Raw genomic sequence first — 18,346 nt, forward strand, 5'->3', positions numbered from 1 at the left:
ATTACCAATGACATGAAGGACGAATATAAATAGAACTGAAAGATTACAAAATATGAATAGAAAGATGTAGCACATGAGGCTGAGGAGGAAGACATTCATCTTCATAAACACATAGATTCCTTTTTATTGCATTCACAAACTGGATTGCATAAGAAGAAATCTTGATGAAAGTGATTTTGAGGCCAAGAGTGCTGCAGTCTTCAGAGGATATACAGTATATGCTGTACTATGGCTGTGGTGCTTGGAGTGACAGAGCAATGCTGCCCTCTTCTGTTTGTTGGGACAGTTGTATTATAATATGAAAGAGGTAGGACAGCTGGTAGCAAAACTGGAGCAGCATCATATAAGAATATATAGTAATTAAACATTCCATGGCAAAAACAACTTTGCATTCAGTTCATTAATGCAAATTGTGTAAAAGTAGATCAAACACTCTTTGTTTTTTTAACTTCCCACTCCCAGAAAGGCACAATAACGCTATTCTTATATGGATTTCATCCTTTACTTTAATAATGAAAGACAAGAAAATTGCAATTGGCCAAATAAAATCAGATCTATTTATTTTCTATAGCCAATGAATCCCTGTTTGTATGTCATGGGAGGTGGGATTGAGAGGCTTCCTGTGATGACCAGTTGAATTGTAAGAAGTTTCAGATTGGTAGATTTTGAAATGACAAAACCAGTATATTTTCATTCTAATACTTTTGTACTTTTACTCAAGTAAGATTTTGAATGCAGGACTTTTACTTGTAACAGAGTATTTTTACACTGTGGTATTACCACGTTTACTTAAGTAAAAGTTCTGAGTACATCTTCCACCACTGGGTTACAGAAAATATTAGCCATTAACCCCAAAATATCAGACTAGGCCAGCTACATATTTGCACCACTTATTCCATATTAATTGTACTGGAAATGTCTGTTTATCGTGAGAGCAACCCAACATAGTGAGCTGTGAACCTGACATATTTAGTCATTATAAACTAAGAGACACAAATTTGGAGCAGTCTGTTCCAGCTCTCAAGTGTTGCAGCTGTGTAAGGTAGAGTAAAACCTGTCCGGTAATCCTTCTTATTAACTATTACTCACCTCCCTCTGAAAGGCAACTAACACAACCTCAGGCACATGCCCAATCTGAACTAAATAACCCAAACGAAGGTCTCCATGAATCACTGCTGATCCTAGCGTTGGCTTTTCCTGTTTCAGCCTCCCGACCGCGGCCAGAGGGAACAGGGAAGACACCGGCACCCGGTTGGAGACGATGACGTTTCTTGCTGCGGAGCCTCGTCACTTCACAAGACACGGAAAACCTCTGTTGGTCTGGAGGAGCTGCAGCATTTATTTCTGCACAAACGTCCACTGTACATTTACTAGATATTCTCAGAGCTACTAACTCTTCTGCAGTGTGGAGTGTGTGCACATGCACGTTAGGTGGAGCGAGCTGTGAGTGAAGGCAAGCAGGTAGAGGAGCAGAGGAGCAGAGTACAGCAGAGACTCCGGCCCTGGAGACTCTCCCACGTCCTCCAGCCGCCGCCAACACTATTTTGCAAGACGGGCTTCACTAAATATAACCTTGCGGTTTTGGTGCTTCCGTGTAGTTTGTGTTGGAGTCTGAGTCTGAACAGCGTAGCCACACGCGAGCGCGCATGGGACAGCGACCCGGATTGATTTATACGTGTAAGAAGTTACAAACATTCCCTTTAATAATTACATTGAAACAGAAATAAATAGGGTAAGTGAATTGAAAATTAATTAAAAAGTATTGTAAGCTGTATAATTGCATTACAAACATGGAAACTCAACTTAATGACAAAAAATATCTATCACCTGGGAATTTTACTCTTTTCTATAGGGACACACATTACGTTGTACGTACACATTACATTGTACGTACACATTTTTTTATTTTATTTTTTTATTTATTTATTTGCACATATATAAAACTGCACAAAATCCAGTCATGAAAAAAAACAAGAAATGTGTCAGGAGAGGTCAAGAAGCCTTACAGGCTTATACAAAGGACCTCCCTCCAACCCCAGGAGAGAAAAACAATAACAAAAAAAGGAAGAAAGATCTAAACTAACATAATTTAAAAAATACAACAAAAGTTAAACAACAACAAGAAGTACACAAAATGTGCAGAAAAACCTAACAGTGGAAAACAATCAAATAAAAACAATGAAATACATACAAAAAACAGTACAGAAGAAAAGGAAATATATATAAACTTATCAAAAGATAATTAGACATCATGAATTAAATGCGATGATAATTTCCTTTTATAATGTTCTAAGGATAACGAGCTCTTGATAACATGTGATTTTGTTTCTCCATATTTGAACACCAGATATCATTCTTCATTATCACATTACGTTGTTACGTCACTAAGTGCGTGCTAAAATTCACCCAATCAGAGACCGCTACGAACCAACTGTTGTATTGCTGCGTTCTCAGCCAATCAGCGCCGCCCTTCAATATAACTCTGCCCAATGACAGTCCTCGATGTTCACACGTCCAGAACCAAGGAAGTGGATGATGTGTATTTTGTACACAAACTGTAATGACGACGCCGACAACAAGCGACCCTCCTCGCCTCCTCGTTGATTCAGCCTGCTAAGCCGTCATGCTGTCCGTGTTCTCGCTCCTGTCAGCCGGCCTGCTGCTCTCCTAGCTGCGGGTGGATAGAGATCTACATGGGGACCCGGATCCCCAGAGGATGGAGGCTCTAACCGGGCGTCGTCATGGCTGCGGCGCCGGTGTGTCGTTACACCACTGGCCGGTTCCTCGGAGGATGGGGCCCGCTGCTGTGTGTGCTGCTCGGCTCTCTCGTGGCCGTCCTGCTGCCTCTGGTCGGGCTGGAGGAGGACCGGTGCTGCGCCAGCCTGAAGGGCTTCGCTCAGCTCCGCTGCCAGCTGTGGGGGGGCTCCCAGCAGCCTCCAGCTGTTCAGTCCACCAGCCTCACGGTCCCGTTCACCGCCCTGGATGTGCTGCCTCTCAGGTCCAAGCCCAGCAAAGGTACAAACAACAAGTACAGGTGTACTCAGTCACAGTTCACAACACAAAGCTCCTGGGTCAGTTCTTCATGCTGGTAGCCATCAGGCTCCACAACCGAGGCTGACCCCCATAGGAGAACTATGAGGACTTTAACAACTTTAAACATGCACATCTGCAACCATCTGGGACTCTAACCACTGGTGCACTTTACACTTACTGTACACTATACATCCTATATACACTTACTTTATACATCCTATATACAACTATAGACTGCACATATGTACATACTACATTTATTTATTGTACATACTACATTTATTTATTGATGGACTGCACACACTATGTTCACCCATTCACTCTGTATCTTTTATATCTCTATTATTGTTTTTATAGTTTTTGTATACCTTCACCTCTCCTGTGTTTCACTCTGTTTGCTGATGTTGCTGCTTTAACACCTGCATTTTCTTCTTATCTTATCTTAACTCTATACCATATGTTAGAGGCAAGATTAGATGTCTAGTACAGCATGAGGATTTCCCTTAATGTCCAGTATTTTGACTTTGAGAATTGACCCCATATGAGAACTATTAGGACTTTAAGAACTGTAAACACGCTGCACTATCTGCAACCATCTTGGACTCTAACCACTGCCGCACTTTACACTTACTTTACACTATACATCCTATATACCACTTTATAGACTGCACATATGTACATACTACATTTATTTATTGACAGACTGCACACATTATGTTCACCCATTCACTCTGTATCTTTTCTATCTCTATTATTGTTTTTATAATTTGTGTATACCTTCACCTCTCCTGTGTTTCACTCTGTTTGCTGATGTTGCTGCTTTAACACCTGAATTTCCCTCTGGGGGATTAATAAAGGTTCATCTTATCTTGTCTTCTCTTGTCTTAACTCTATACCATATGTTAAAGACAAGATTAGATGTCTAGTACAGCATGAGGATTTCCCTTAATGTCCAGTATTTTGACTTTGAGAATTGACCAAAATAATTGTTATTCAGTGTGAAATACAGTTGATTTATTTGATTAGTTGATTTTATTTTGTTGATTATATAATGATCACTACTGGAATGAGGTCCTGGATATCATGATATTTATTTTCAATAGTACCCGGCTCAGTTGCTGTATTATTACCTCTATACTGTCTCACATGTGTTGGAGTTGACTCTGTCCTTCGTGTTCTGATTGCAGAGATGGTGCTGGAGGCCAAAGCAGCTCTGCAGCTGGCTCTGGAGATGAGGAAACTGGGGAAGAGGGAGAAGGCTCACAAGCTGCTGGTACATGCACTCAGCATGAATCCAGACTTTGTGGATGCCCTAACGGAGCTGGGGACCATTCTGGAGGAGGAGAAGGATGTCGTCCAGGCAGACCACCTCTATTGCAAGGCCTTGACCATATCGCCGTGTAATGAGAGAGCTCTGGTTAGCCGGGACCGAACTCTTCCCCTGGTGGAAGAGATTGACCAGCGTTACTTCAGCATCATTGACAGTAAAGTGCGCCGGCTCATGTCCATCCCTAAAGGCAACTCTGCACTCCGCCGGGTGATGGAGGAAACCTACTACCACCACATCTACCACACGGTGGCCATTGAAGGCAGCACACTCACCCTGTCTGAGATCCGTCACATCATTGAGACGCGTTACGCCGTCGCTGGGAAAAGCCTGCAGGAGCAGAACGAGGCCATCGGCGTGGATGCGGCCATGAAGTACATCAACACCACGCTGTTGTCCAGGACGGGAACCATGACTGTCAGTGACATCCTGGAGATTCACCGGCGGGTGCTCGGCTACGTGGACCCCGTGGAGGGCGGGAGGCTGCGCACCAGCCAGGTGTTTGTTGGCCACCACATCCCCCCGCACCCTCAGGACCTGCAGAGACACATGCAGGAGCTGGTTCAGTGGCTCAACTCTGAGGAGGCCCTGCAGTTGCACCCTGTGGAGTACGCCGCTCTCGCCCACTACAAACTTGTGTACGTGCACCCATTTGTGGACGGTAACGGACGCACATCACGGCTGCTCATGAACCTGGGGCTCATGCAAGCGCGATACCCGCCGATCACCATTCGCAAAGAACAAAGGGCTGAGTATTATGGAGCTCTAGACACGGCCAACGAGGGCGACGTACGGCCCTTCATTCGCTTCATAGCCAGATGTACAGAGATGACATTGGACACATTGTTGATTTCTACAACAGAGCACGCCGTGGGGCTGCCGGGAGCCAGCCAGGACCACGCCTGCCTCGACTGCAAACAGACCATCCCGATTCATAACTGAGTTGGAGACGGGAGGAGAATCTAAAAGCTCTCAAATAACAATCCATCATATAATGTGTTGAATTGCCTCATCCCACCTCATAGCCCCCCATGCTTCAGTTTGGGTCCTAGAATGGCTGCATTCATTGAAACTGGTGCAGGATGTTGAATTGAAATCAGATTTTGGTGTTTAGGTTTTTCTTTCAATGAAAAGAAACCCATTTCTCACTTTTAGTTTGTAACCATATCCCCATAGGAGTGTTAATTAATTTCTATTACCATCAGAATACAATCAGAAGATTGACTACTGATGATGTGAGGAGGAAAGAAATCTTTCTCATCATGTCATTTGACTTGAGATGCTTTAGTGCGGCGGATGTTTAGCGCGTGTGGGAACATTTAGTTAATTAACTTTGGGATAAAGGTGATGTCTCATTACACTGTAAAGCACTTTCGTGTATTTGATTATTTATTTTAGTTTTAAAATAAAAGTGTTCTATTTACTTTCATTAGCTTAGTTTTAGAATGAACAAAGCGTTGAGTGTCATACTGGGATCTTTACATGACTTTATTAAAACAAGTTTTAGACCAGAAAAAAATATACAGGACATGACTTTTTCTGTTTTGTTTTACAGGACCCCAAAACACAAGGGTAGAAAATGGTAGATAATGAAACAAGCAGGTAAATAAATACTGTGGTTGAACACCAAAAAAAAGCCATTTATTATTTACCTCTATACCAAATTCAAAACAGTGACTATAGAACTTATACAAAACAACAGCAATGCACACATACCACCTTTTAGTATTGGACATAAAACAGAAGGTGACTTTAGAGACCAACATATTTAGATATATATTTTTTAGATTAGGCCACTGTGGTGAGAGCAATCCATATAGCTTGTATTCCATCTGTTTTGAAAACTTAGATTTATATTTGTTACAAACTATGGTGACCTTTTTGAAATTAGTGAACAATATGTAGACAAACATAATTGTTAATATCCAAACAAGACAACTGGTTGACTTCTTACACGGGAAAACATAAATGGAAAAACTGCATAGATTCTCTTCTCTTGTGTCGAAGGAGCTGCAGACCTAAATAATGTGTAGATGACAGAAAGAGCCTCTTTACTCTTTACCTCAGGAGCTGTCAGCCAAGTGTGGCTCAGATCATTGAGAGGGTGAAATTAACTATTACAAAGAAAACCAGGTCCAAATCACATTTATAAAACTGTACTTCGGTTCAGTTTATAACGTTCTAAGGATTCACTTTCACAGTGTACACACAACAGAGTACTTTCTAGCATTTATGGTTATATCTTAACTCTTTTCAACACGTTTAACTAATTCACATCTCCTCTTATATCAATGGACTCTTGCAGGTCTGCAAGTAACTTATTTATTATTGATTAATCTGCCAATTAATTTCTTAATTGTTTAGTCTACAAACCTTGAGTAAACTGTGAAAAATGCCCATCACAATTTCCTAGAGCCTAAGGTGAAGTCATCAAATGTATTTTGTCCTATCACAAGTCTAAAACCCAAATATATTCTATTTAACAAAATGTAAGGAGGAGGGAGGAAAACAATTCTCACATCTGAGACACTGGAAATCGACTAGAACAATTATCAAAATAGATTAGTCGATTGTTGCGGCTTAGACTGAGGCAAGCAGACACTAAATTTCTTCAGCATCATTTTTGAGTTTCACAAGGTGAAGGGAATATGGTTAATTTCCTTCCGACTCTCTCAGTCAGCCCGCAGCAAATAAATCAGACTGAAAAACAATAGAAATGACGATGGATGTTTTCACCCTGAACAGACAGCTGTTCAGTGAACATTAACAGTGATGTATGAAAACAGAAAGTAAACTTAGAGCAGTTCTGTACTAAATACTATAACTGATATCAAGCATTAGCAGACATGATATGAGGGCAGTTGTCATACTGTAATAACATGTCCTCAGGCCAAGATAAAGCCAGTTAACTAATACCGGAACCTCAGTAGACTCCATAGCATCATGATAACGATTTGTAGCAGATGGTAACTCCCAGATGGTATTATGTAGAAATAATGAATTAGTTGTACTATACAGTCAGAAAAAGTAATTACTATCCTTGTTAACTTAGTCCGCAGAGGTAAAAATAAGTTACACAACAAAAAGGTTTCCTAAAAATATCTGGAGACTACGTCTTTTCATCACTGCAACACATCCAACTTCTGTACACACACACACACACACACCATCTATATTACACCACGTCTGAACTTTTGCATATAACCTTTTTAAACAACATTCACAAGTTTGGCTGTTTTGAATATTTAAAAAAAATACTCTCCCATATGTTTCTCTCAGATCCCCTTCACATTACACAACAAAAGAAGACGCTTTGCAACATGAGGCGTACAATTTTAGATACAGTATATTTACACACAAATATGATACACTTTTCTTTTATAAAATAGCCGGCCAGCCACCTTCAAACACACCGAAACGATCTGTCACACTGGTGAAAAGTATTGGTTGAAAAGGCTTTCCGATGGAGGGCAGGAGCTTGGCGGTTAAGGCAAATCTCGCAGAACGGATGATGATAACAAGACTGAGATTAAAGGGAAACCGGGTAACCAATTACAGGAAAATCACCAACAATAACTTGTTAAGGACACAAGATGGCTTTCAGTGTGAAGGCGGTCGTAATTCTCTCGCTCATCTTCTCACTTGCTGAGAAGCATTCTGGCAAAGTCTGAATTTGACAAAGGTTTCGTCTCTCCGGCTGCGTTCACTGATGCGCTGTCTGTCGCTGGCACCTGCTCAGCCGCTGTTCCATTCTCGGCTTTGCTTGCGGTCCCACTCTGTCGGTGCAGGGAACGAGGAAGTAATGAGAGCTGAGTGCGTCCTCTTCCTCTCCTGGGAATATAAAAAAAAAACAGTTTTGTTTGTGTTCAGTTACAGAGCAGAGAATGGCAGACTTTCAGAACATTTCAGCTGGCATGAAAGAGAAATCAGCAAACTTACGATCCAAACACCTGGCGAGGCATCATGTCTGCCATGAGCCTGTTGGAACCGGGTTTATCCATGTTTCTGCGAGGAGGGTTACTTATTGCAACAGCGATTGTGTTGTCCTCTACAACCATGCCGTCCAATTTCAGAACTGCCTGAGAAGCCTGGGCTTCATCTGCAAACTCAACATATGCCAGACCCTGCAGAGCCACACAGCAACAGAGGGTTAATACATCAACAGCTGACTTTGCTCAGCATCTGTACGGTCAAAGGTGGTAATCATTAGATTAATCAGGAGGACTATTTTGAGCCAAACATCTGGACACCATCCTCCTCTTTATGCCTCACCTTGGGTTTTCCTGAGCGATACGTGACCAGACGAATGTCTTTGATGGTGCCATGACTTTTGCAGATTTCCTCCAGTTGCTCTTTTTTGCACGAGAACGGCAGCCCAGAGATGAAGATCTTTTGTTTCTCAATGGTTGTGTTGTATTTAAATACCTACGGGGACATTGATGGGAAGTGGTCACTTGCACTGCACGTTATCAGGGTTTCTGCAGGTTCACCAAGTTAGAATTAAAACATTTTTAATACCACAGAATTCAATTTAACACCAGTTTTACAGTCATGCGGTCCAAAGTGTGATGGAAAACCAGTAGAGATAGTGTGACCTAGAATTACTGATTATTTACATCACATTTTTTTCAGTACCTCCCAATTACATTAATGCAACCTGGACCTGGATAAGTGACATAAAATGGATGGATAGATGGATTAACCAATTAAGAATCATTAATTTATTTAGAGCATAGAATATATTTTAAGATTATTTAATACCTTTTAACTCCTTTTTTTTTTTCCAATAATTTTTTAAGACTTGCAGATACTCTGGTTATAATAAAAAACAAACCTGTTTTCTTGTGTTCATATTTACCTTAAAGTCAGGATTTTTGTTTTTGTCTACACAAGGTGACACAAACATGGGCCTGCCCTCCACCTCCCGTCTGTCCAGCTTCAGGGCTTCAGCGACAGACACTGTGGATTCAAACTGTACATAGCAGTAGCCTTTGAAGGTCCCTTTGTTGCTGAATACGGGGCGAACCTGTTCGATGGGACCACAGGTCTCAAACAGGGTCCTGAGCTTCGCCTCTGGCTCCTCCAGGGTGTACGCCAGGTTGCTGATGAATACGCTGCTGTTATCGTTGCGAAGCTCTGGCTTGTCGTCGTTCTGCTTCTGGGCAGCGGCCGCTGCTCCGTGCTGGGCTCTTTTATTGCCGTGAGCAGCAGGCTTATAGCCAGGGGGAGCGTTCCTCCCAAACAGTCCCGTCTCGGTCTCCATGTACTCCTCTGCGGTTTGGTCCCCGTTTCCTCTTTGCCTTTTAGGAGCTTGTTCTGTCACAGAGGGAAATAAATATGAATAAACACTGAATTTCTAAAGCATAGTTTTGCTTCAAAACAAACAAAGGTTTATCATACTAATTATCTGTATTTACCGGAGTTATCGTTCCACTCATCATGATAATCATCCTGCTCGGCTTTCCTCTTCTCCCCAGCTCGAGTTCCCTTTTGGCCCTTCTTCTGAGCCTTCTTGTCTACCTTGGCCCTCCGCCGCTGATCACCTCTCTCGTCCTCTTGGCGAGCCAGGTTGGCTTCTTTCACAGCCACCTAACAGATGGGCACAACATGGTAACATTAGCCAAAAGCAGCTTAATGATACACCTGTCCAGTGCAATGCTGATATGTGCTCCTGCCTTCGCTCGCTGCTCATTAATCCGGTTCAGTCGGGTCTCTGTCTTCTGCACTGCCACGTCCCAGTCCTCCAGAGAACCTGGAGGTGAGGAAGAAAAATACAGAGACACGCTGGAATTTGGGTTTGACATGTTATGATTTGAGCATATTTTTTTGCTACATGCAGTACCTCTGAGGGTTTCTGGACAATATTTGTCATTGCTTTGTGTTGTTAATTGATTTCCAATAATAAATATATACATATGTTTGCATAAAGCAGCATATTTGTCCACTACCATGTTGATAAGAGTATCAAATACTTGACAAATCTCCCTTTAAGATACATTTTGAACAGGTAAAAAATGGACAACGTGTGATTAATCATGATTAAATATTTTAATCGACTGACGTTGATGTTAGATTTTTACATTGGGACTCACCTTCGACCCTCTCAAATGTGAGCAGGACTTCACTCACATGCTCAGGGTAGTCTGAGGTGCACTGAACTGCTCTGTGGAGAGCTTTCCGACAGTGAACAGGGTCTCCATAAGACCTACGGATAAAGTTGAAAAAAAAAAAATCATATACAAGTTTTGGTTAAAAAGGTATGAGCACTTCTTCAATTAACATTTTCTCCCCACTCAGACATTGATGAACACACCTTTCAAGGTTATAGTACTCCAGCCACATGTTGGCATATTTAGCGTTCCCTTTTGTCATGATACTGTCCCACAGCTCTCTGGCTTTTTGGATGTTCTTGCAGTGGAGAGCCTGTTGGGGAGGAAAAAACAAAACTGATGAGATGTTCATTTGTGTAGACAGTTTCCATATTATACATGTGACAGTGAGGTAACTTCAAACACACACATAAAGATTATATTTCATAGTATAATTCAAATAAAACTGTCACATTTTGAGAAAAGTGCTGCCATAGTTTAGTAACTGTAGTCCTTTACCATGTGTCTCAATGGGCCTTAATCTCATTATGCTTCAAGGTCATTTGTATATCATTGACTAGTTGTACACAACAACAGTTGTGATTCCATAGACAAGACAATCATAAATTAAATAGGTCAAAATAATACACAAATTAAAGATTAAAACACAATTCAACATCACAGAAATTCAACTCTTGAAAATGGTTGTCATGGTAACACTGCTCACCTCTATCCTTGCCCAGATCTGCATTATGATACAAGAAGGATCTCCACTTTCACCAAATCCTACAAAGACACAATACAATGAATTATATGAAAACCAAACCAAGAACATCACAAAAATAAATCTCAGTCGGACTAAAATCCACCTACTTTCTTCAACATCCTGTTTCATGTAGTCTAGAGAGCGAGAGAAAGCTCCTCGTAACTCCTCCAACTCTTTACTTGATTCTGTAAAAACAAAAACAAAAAAAAAGGAAATAATGTCAGAAATGGAACAATGAGTGAACTCAATAGTTTCCAAACACAAAGACAAATTCTGTGTCACACACAACTGCTCTCACCTTTGCTGAAATCCACACGTCTCCTCAGGTAGTCGAGGTATGCCTGCCAAATTTCCACATAATCCGTCGCTTGAATGAAACCTGCATTCAGCGCCTTTTCAAAAAGATCTGTGAGGAAGAGAAACACACTACATGAAATGGCCAAGCAAGTTCCAATATACCAGAATAAGGGTCTGGGATATTTCCCCATAAGAATCACACAACTGCATGAAAACAGCGACGGAGTCGTCATTTGAAAAGCTCCTTGCTGCGCTCTAGATGTTACCTGAGACAGTCTGGTGGTCGGCTCCATGCCTCTCCAGAGCTAGCAGGTAGCTTTTCCACAGACCCATAGTCCAGGGGCAGTTCCTGACTGCACGCTCGTGAGAGGAGAGAACCATGTCTTTGATCTTCAGCTGACGATCCTGCAGAGTCCGGAGAGAACCAACTAAATGGTTAAAATAATCAGGGTTCCTCTTTATCTCTAGAGATCATTTTCAGTGATGATAGCTGGTATGACCGACAGGGATTGCACCATACACTAATAGGTTCCTCTTTGTGGAAGTCTGATTTAAAAGAGTCTGAGACTATTTCTTCTCTATGAAATCATCTCTTATGTGCTTTAAAGTTCTGACAGATCAATCATAGAATAATAGAATAATAAAAATCAGCCAGCAGTTACTAATATTTACATTTGAAGGAGTTTTGGCCACTTAAGTTGTAATGTCATGTCATGTCATGTCATGTCATGCTGCCATGTGATGCGACTTGAGTAGCTACACTCTCGTCCATAAACTACCATTTGATTTGATGATCCTGAACATAACTTAGCCCTTTCAGATGCGATGTTATCCGTTTTTGAGGAGCTCTGATAGATAGCCTGGTAGTTCATTCTCAGCTAACGGAAAATAGAAGAATGTTGAAATAATTTTCCAGGATTTTTCTCTAATCTTCCCATGTGTGTTTTCCAAAACTGGAAAATTGGTCAACTGTTTTCCAGGACTCATGGGAACCCTGATAATCTTAAACAAGCTGAAAGATTTATTACTGAAGATTTAAAGAGTCACTTTTATAAGCAACCACATTTTGACATCCCACCAGATGTTCCTTCATTACTGTAGTATATTAATAAAAACGCTAAAGCAGCCATACCTTTAACATTGCAATAGGAGTCATACAGAATCACATTTAAATATCAAATGGGAATCTTTAAACACTACTTTGAAAAAAACATTCTCCGTACAAGACATGGCTACTTTAACAAATCTACTAGAATAAAGATGAGAACCTCTTTTCAGATGAGTAAAAATAATGATCAACCTGATGTATCACTGGTTATTGTCCAAGTTTAGTGTTTAAAATGTCAGAAACTGCATTACAAAAATGAAAAGACCCATGAATCCATTTCAAGAAGAGCTGTTGGAGAAAATCACTGGCTGTAATTTATCAAGATAACCTCAGTGCAACATTTTGATCATAGCTGTTAAGTCTTTGCTGGCAGACGATGCAGTTGGCAAGTTTTAGGCGCTGAATAAGAGCAGTCAGACTGTTAATGCCATGTGAAAGAGTCCAAACCCTACTCAGTAAACATTGGGAGCCCTTAACGAAGCATGCCAAAAGCTGACCAACACTCACAAGATAGGTGGCGTATTTAGCCCACATGTCTGGTACCAGGCAGTTCTCCGCCAGGGTCCGCTCATAGGTTATCTGGATCCGCGCTGGGTCGCCCTCCTTTAGTTCGAAGTCGATGTAGGACTGATACTCTGCCAGCTTAGGAGGCTCTGCTACTATCTGCAGCAACACAACAGCATGCAGATGTTATGCATTGCAAAAATGATGCACATTATTTACACATAAAGGGAGAACTGTAACTGTCAGAATTATCAATGCAAGTCAGTTACCAGTGACTCTTCAAAAGGTTTGCACTTTGCCAGCTGCTGCAAAGCCTTTTTGTACTGATGTATGACCGTCTCAGCCACGCCATGTTCAGACCACTCCTCATACTCTGCATAGGTGGCTTCCATGTCTACAAAGCAACAGTTTAAAGACATTTTTTCAACATTATCAATAAAGATACATACACCACAGACAGTATTTACAAAACGTAAAGGAGTAACATTGAGAAGTAGAAGTTTTAAGTTTGTGTGTTGCAGGAATGTCAATTTGCAAAAATGCTTAATCTCGGTCTCATACTTTAGTGAATAGGAACATGTGAGATGTGCAGATAAGAAAGGAGTTAAAACATTACAGAAATGCCTCTGGTCTCCATTCAGCTGAGACAGAAAAAAACAGCACAATACTAGACCATCTGGCTATCTCTCGCCCACTTCTGCAAAGCATGGTCAGGGCCTGAAGAGGAGTTCTCTTTCTAATTCTGTACGACATTTCCAAACCGTGCAACACTTAAGTTATCCCACAAGGCAGCTTTTATCTTTCTAAATGGGGTAATTCACAGTTTTCAGATTTTTTGGGACATACGGCCCTCACAACACGAATCCTGCCCGTTTTACAGCAGCCCGTCTGGACAGAAGAGGCGTCGTGCTTACCCATTAAGGGAACGGCCAGCTGGCGGCGAAACAGTGTATGGATACGCTCAAGCTGAGTATTCAGCAGCCCTTGCTCCTCTTGGCTGGGAATCCTGCCAGGGGGAGGCTGGGACGAATCACAGCGGAGAAAATGGAGTCAAAATTTAGCAAAGGCCCATTTAGTCGAACATGACAGGGATTAAAACGGAGCATTTAAAGTATATGCATTTATTCTGAGTTAAATGAGTGGATTGTCATTCAAAAGCACACAGTATTAACCTGACAGAGACAGATTGATATCACCTGCAACTATACTACACTGTGTGTTTGAAATTTGAAAGCAAATTTGAAAACAGCAACAATATCGGAGCATACGTCTGACCATTGATAAGATCGTAGTGATGGAAACACAAACCTGTACTGTGGACAGAATAACGTTCTCAAACTCTCTGTACGCCTCCCACACCGTCTGTCCCTTGGTCATGTGAACCCCCACCGCTGTCACCGCTCTCTCAAAGATGGATCTCACCTTGTCCATCCCACCTGGTAAGCCCATGCCTCCAATTGAATACTGAGCATATTCAAGCCAGATATCTGGACCTGAGTATAAAGACACAGAATTAAATGTTAACATCATGAAATAACTGAATGTCAAATCAAAGGGCAGTTAAGAAGGGTGGGATGCACTCACAGATATAGTCGTTTATAGCTTTCTCAAAAAGTTCGTATACTTTCTCCCGGTTTGGCTCCTCCTCAGTCAGACGGATCTCATCCTTGAGCCAGTCTAGCCAGATCTCTGCAGGGTTCAACAAAATGTGAGTTCAGTTGCAAATAATGATCAGAGCTGCTGTCAACTGATACCAAAACTGTATCAGACATGCACCAACCTTCAGTGAGTGGGAAAAGCTCACTCATCTTCTGCCTTGCCTTTCGCAGACGGGAAAGTTCTCCCTCCTGCTTCAGCAGTTTGATGAGATCCACGTGGCAGTTGTAGTCGAAAGCATTGATTGACAGCTGAAAGAATCACAGAGATGAGACGTTTAACAATACAATTAAACATATCTTAATTAACTCATGCTTCTTCTGTAGTTTATAGCAGTTGATTTAGTACCACTGCCAAAGAAAACATCTCATTAATGTCACACAGATTAAATCATGACATTATCAATCTAACATTTGGGCTGCAACTAACGATTATTTTCATTGTTGATTAATCGATTAGTTGTTTGGTTTAAAAAAAAAAAAGAAATGGGTGAAAAATGTCAATCGGTGTTTCCCAAAGCCCAAGATGACGTCCTCAAATGTCTTGTTTTGTTCACAACTCAAAGATGTTTGGTTTACTGTCATAGAGGACTAAAGAAACCAGAAAATATTCACATTTAAGAAGCCGAAATCAAAAATATGACTTTTTCTTTCTTAAAAAATTACTCAAACAGATTAATCGATTATCAAAATAGTTGGCGATTAATTTAATAGTTGACAACTGATCGATTAATCGTTGCAACTCTATCTAACATGTTTAATAATTTACACAATGCCACTCAAACAAGATGATACAATACAATATATACAGTACTTTGACACTCAGTTAGCTGTACCTAGCTGTCACTAATCTAATGCAATCTAATACATTCTAACTTCATTTCAGAAAGGTGTTGATTCAACTTTATGATTATTTTGGAGGTTGTAGTGTGCATTATACTGAGGTGTTTTGAGTATATTAATTCTAGTGAGGGTAGACACTTCTCAGAATAGTATAACACAATATAATTCAACAGCACCACAAACTGCAGCCTCCAAAATAACTATAAAGTTCATCAACATCTATTTAAAACAAGTATAACCTTCATGAAGGTGGTATTTCTTGCAGGGCCTGTTGTATTGCATTAGCTTTAACCATGTGTACCTAATAAACTGAGTGCAACATAAGTAGTTAGAGCTGCAGTAATGTTATAAACATGGTTTCTCTCTGCTGTTATAGAGGAAGCACAGACTACAGCATTTACTGTATCACTGCAACAGATTCACTTATGAAAAACGTTATGAGACGTTATCAATACAACAGATCAAAGATAAGAGATAAGATATTCCTTTATTAGTCCCCAGTGGGTTAATTTGCAGTGTTATGCAGCAAAGGGGATAGTGCAAAAAACAAGATGCATCAGCTAACACAGTAAAAAAAAAAGAGCTGAACAAAGTGTAACAAAATATGAAGCATTTAAATAGAAGGAAGTATAAAAATAGGAACAGTATATACAGTATTGACAATAAACAGACTATTAACAAAATTGCACAAGTGGAAAATGACATTGCACAGTGAGAATGAATGAATGAAATTCCACCTGAAAATATCAGGTTATTGTCACTTTTGTGGTGTGTAAGTGGTCTACATACACATACATTGAGTGTAACATAGCTAATGCTGCAGTATTGTTATAAACGTGGTTTCTCTCTGCTGTTATAGAGGAAGCACAGACTACAGCATTTATCACTGCTACAGATTCACTTATGAAAAACCTTATGATATGTTATCAATATAACACATTAAACACCTTGAGCGCGACACCAGGCACACAATAAAGTTAGGACTTATTATGTACTTTATCTTTGCACATGTACTTTCTACCTCAGCTACACTGGAAGCTGACCACCCGGACATGTATAGTAAAAAAAAGGCGCGTGTGACAACAGCCATTAGCATCACAGATTAGCATGTGAGCTAATCACGACAGCTATCTGAGTGACGTCGTATCAAACGCGCCTATTTAGGTTAATTGTTTTGGATTTTGGATAACAGCAGCTGACATTAGCATATATTTAGTTTGTATTAAAAACAGGACAGAGCTGCTCATGATTTTAAAGCTACTAGTTGGTAGTATCTGACTGTGTTTCCCCTCCATTCATTCCCATTAGCTCCTCGGCTAGCTGGGTAGTGAGGTTATCTACCTGCTCCTCCAGTCGCTGGATCTCCGCTTCATTTTCTTTCTCGTCCTCCGACGAATCGTCCTCTTCGTCGTCTGAGTTTTCTACTCTCATGCCCTCCTCCTCCTCTTGTTCTTCGTCCGACTCCATATCTCTCTCCTCCATCCCAGCATCTTCCTCCTCCATCTCTTGCAACTGCGTTTGCTCTGCGTTGCTGTTTGGCGCTGCCATGTTGGAAAGGCTCGTCTGCCTGGTAACAGCTAGTGATGTGTCTGTTCGAACGAGTCGGTTCATTGAGCCGGCTCTTTTAGGTGAACGATAAGAGCCGGCTCGTTTTTTTTTTTCCTTTACTTAAAGGGACTGTTTGTAACTTTTTACACATATAAATGTACCGGATCGGTGTCCCATGCGCCCTCGCATATGCGCGCTCGCGTGTGGCTACGCTGTTCAGACAAGACTCCAACACAAATTACACGGAAGCACCAAAACCGTAAAGTTATATCTAGTGGAGCCCGTCTTTCAAAACAGTGTCAACTCTTCCTGCTCCAGCCCCCCGACCACGGCCAGAAGACAAAGGGGAGACCGTAGCTTTGGTCTCCAGGGCCGGAGTCTCTGCTCCTCTGCCTGCTTGCCTTCACTCACACACCGCACGCATTCTCGCGCTCCACCTCACGTGCATGTGCGCACACTACACACTGCAGAAGAGTTAGTTTAGCTCTGAGAATATCTAGTGAATGTACAGTGGACGTTTGTGCAAAAATAAATGCTGCAGCTCCTCCAGACCAACAGAGGTTTCCCGTGTCTTGTGAAGTGACGGGGCTCCGCAGCGAGAAACGTTATCGTCTCCAGCCGGGTGCCGGTGTCTCCCCTGTTCCCTCCGGCCGCGGTCGGGACGCTGAAGCAGGAAAAGCCAACACTAGTATCAGCAGTGATTCATGGAGAGACCTCCGTCTGGTCAGCTAACATTACTGCCAAGCAGCTGAAATATAGAGTGATATTGTGGTTTTAGCTGACGTGTGTCACCTCACTGTTTTGAGCGATGCTCGATCATGTCTATGCAGAGCGAGCACAAGCGCGAGCCCCACGCTGACTGTCGTTGACTTAACGGCCACAGGTGTCGCTGTTAACAAGCATTTCTGATTCTTACAAACAGTGTATAGTGTCTGGGAATAGCAGACAAGATGAGTGACAGTCGTAAACGAAGCAGCATGTCAAATTATGATATTCTGGAAATTATAAGGTTTAGTATAATTATATTGAATAATTTAAGAGATATATGTGCACAAATACTAATCATAGGTCAAAACAGCGCTAAATGTGGGTGAATTATATAAAAGGCAGAAGTGGTAAAAAAAGAAGAGCCGTTTGGGAGCCGAAAGAGCCGGCTCTTTTTGGTGAGCTGAGCCA

General features: G+C 41.4%; 2 protein-coding genes across 2 annotated transcripts; one reads left to right on the forward strand and one right to left on the reverse strand.

Moving 5' to 3' along the window:
• The first annotated feature begins 2,401 nt into the window (after positions 1-2,401).
• Positions 2,402-5,871, forward strand: ficd (FIC domain protein adenylyltransferase). The gene is made up of 2 exons (XM_037777468.1): positions 2,402-3,015; positions 4,221-5,871. Exons 1-2 carry the CDS (start codon positions 2,742-2,744, stop codon positions 5,300-5,302), a joined length of 1,356 nt encoding a protein of 451 aa, XP_037633396.1. The 5' UTR covers positions 2,402-2,741; the 3' UTR covers positions 5,303-5,871.
• Positions 5,872-5,974: 103 nt separating this feature from the next.
• On the reverse strand, positions 5,975-17,282 carry sart3 (spliceosome associated factor 3, U4/U6 recycling protein). Its single transcript, XM_037777467.1, has 19 exons — positions 16,964-17,282; positions 14,905-15,031; positions 14,709-14,813; positions 14,433-14,617; positions 14,039-14,144; positions 13,394-13,518; positions 13,128-13,283; positions 11,779-11,917; positions 11,514-11,621; positions 11,323-11,400; positions 11,177-11,235; positions 10,674-10,783; positions 10,453-10,565; positions 10,036-10,112; positions 9,778-9,949; positions 9,219-9,676; positions 8,633-8,785; positions 8,300-8,484; positions 5,975-8,191 (listed from the first exon to the last, which is right to left on the reverse strand). The coding sequence occupies exons 1-19, from the start codon at positions 17,231-17,233 to the stop codon at positions 7,999-8,001; spliced, it is 2,919 nt and encodes a 972-aa protein (XP_037633395.1). The 5' UTR covers positions 17,234-17,282; the 3' UTR covers positions 5,975-7,998.
• Positions 17,283-18,346: the final 1,064 nt, after the last annotated feature.

Source organism: Sebastes umbrosus, chromosome 8 (genome assembly GCF_015220745.1).
Source record: "Sebastes umbrosus isolate fSebUmb1 chromosome 8, fSebUmb1.pri, whole genome shotgun sequence".
Lineage (NCBI taxonomy): Eukaryota > Metazoa > Chordata > Actinopteri > Perciformes > Sebastidae > Sebastes > Sebastes umbrosus.

Coding starts and splice junctions, on each gene's coding strand:
- sart3 (XM_037777467.1), bottom strand. CDS start 17,233: ATGAACCGACTCGTTCGAACAGACACATCACTAGCTGTTACCAGGCAG. Junction 14,814..14,904: donor GCTTTTCCCACTCACTGAAG/GTTGGTGCATGT, acceptor TGAACCCTGCAG/AGATCTGGCTAGACTGGCTC. Junction 10,113..10,452: donor CACATTTGAGAGGGTCGAAG/GTGAGTCCCAAT, acceptor CCTCACCTCCAG/GTTCTCTGGAGGACTGGGAC.
- ficd (XM_037777468.1), top strand. CDS start 2,742: ATGGCTGCGGCGCCGGTGTGTCGTTACACCACTGGCCGGTTCCTCGGA. Junction 3,016..4,220: donor CAGGTCCAAGCCCAGCAAAG/GTACAAACAACA, acceptor TTCTGATTGCAG/AGATGGTGCTGGAGGCCAAA.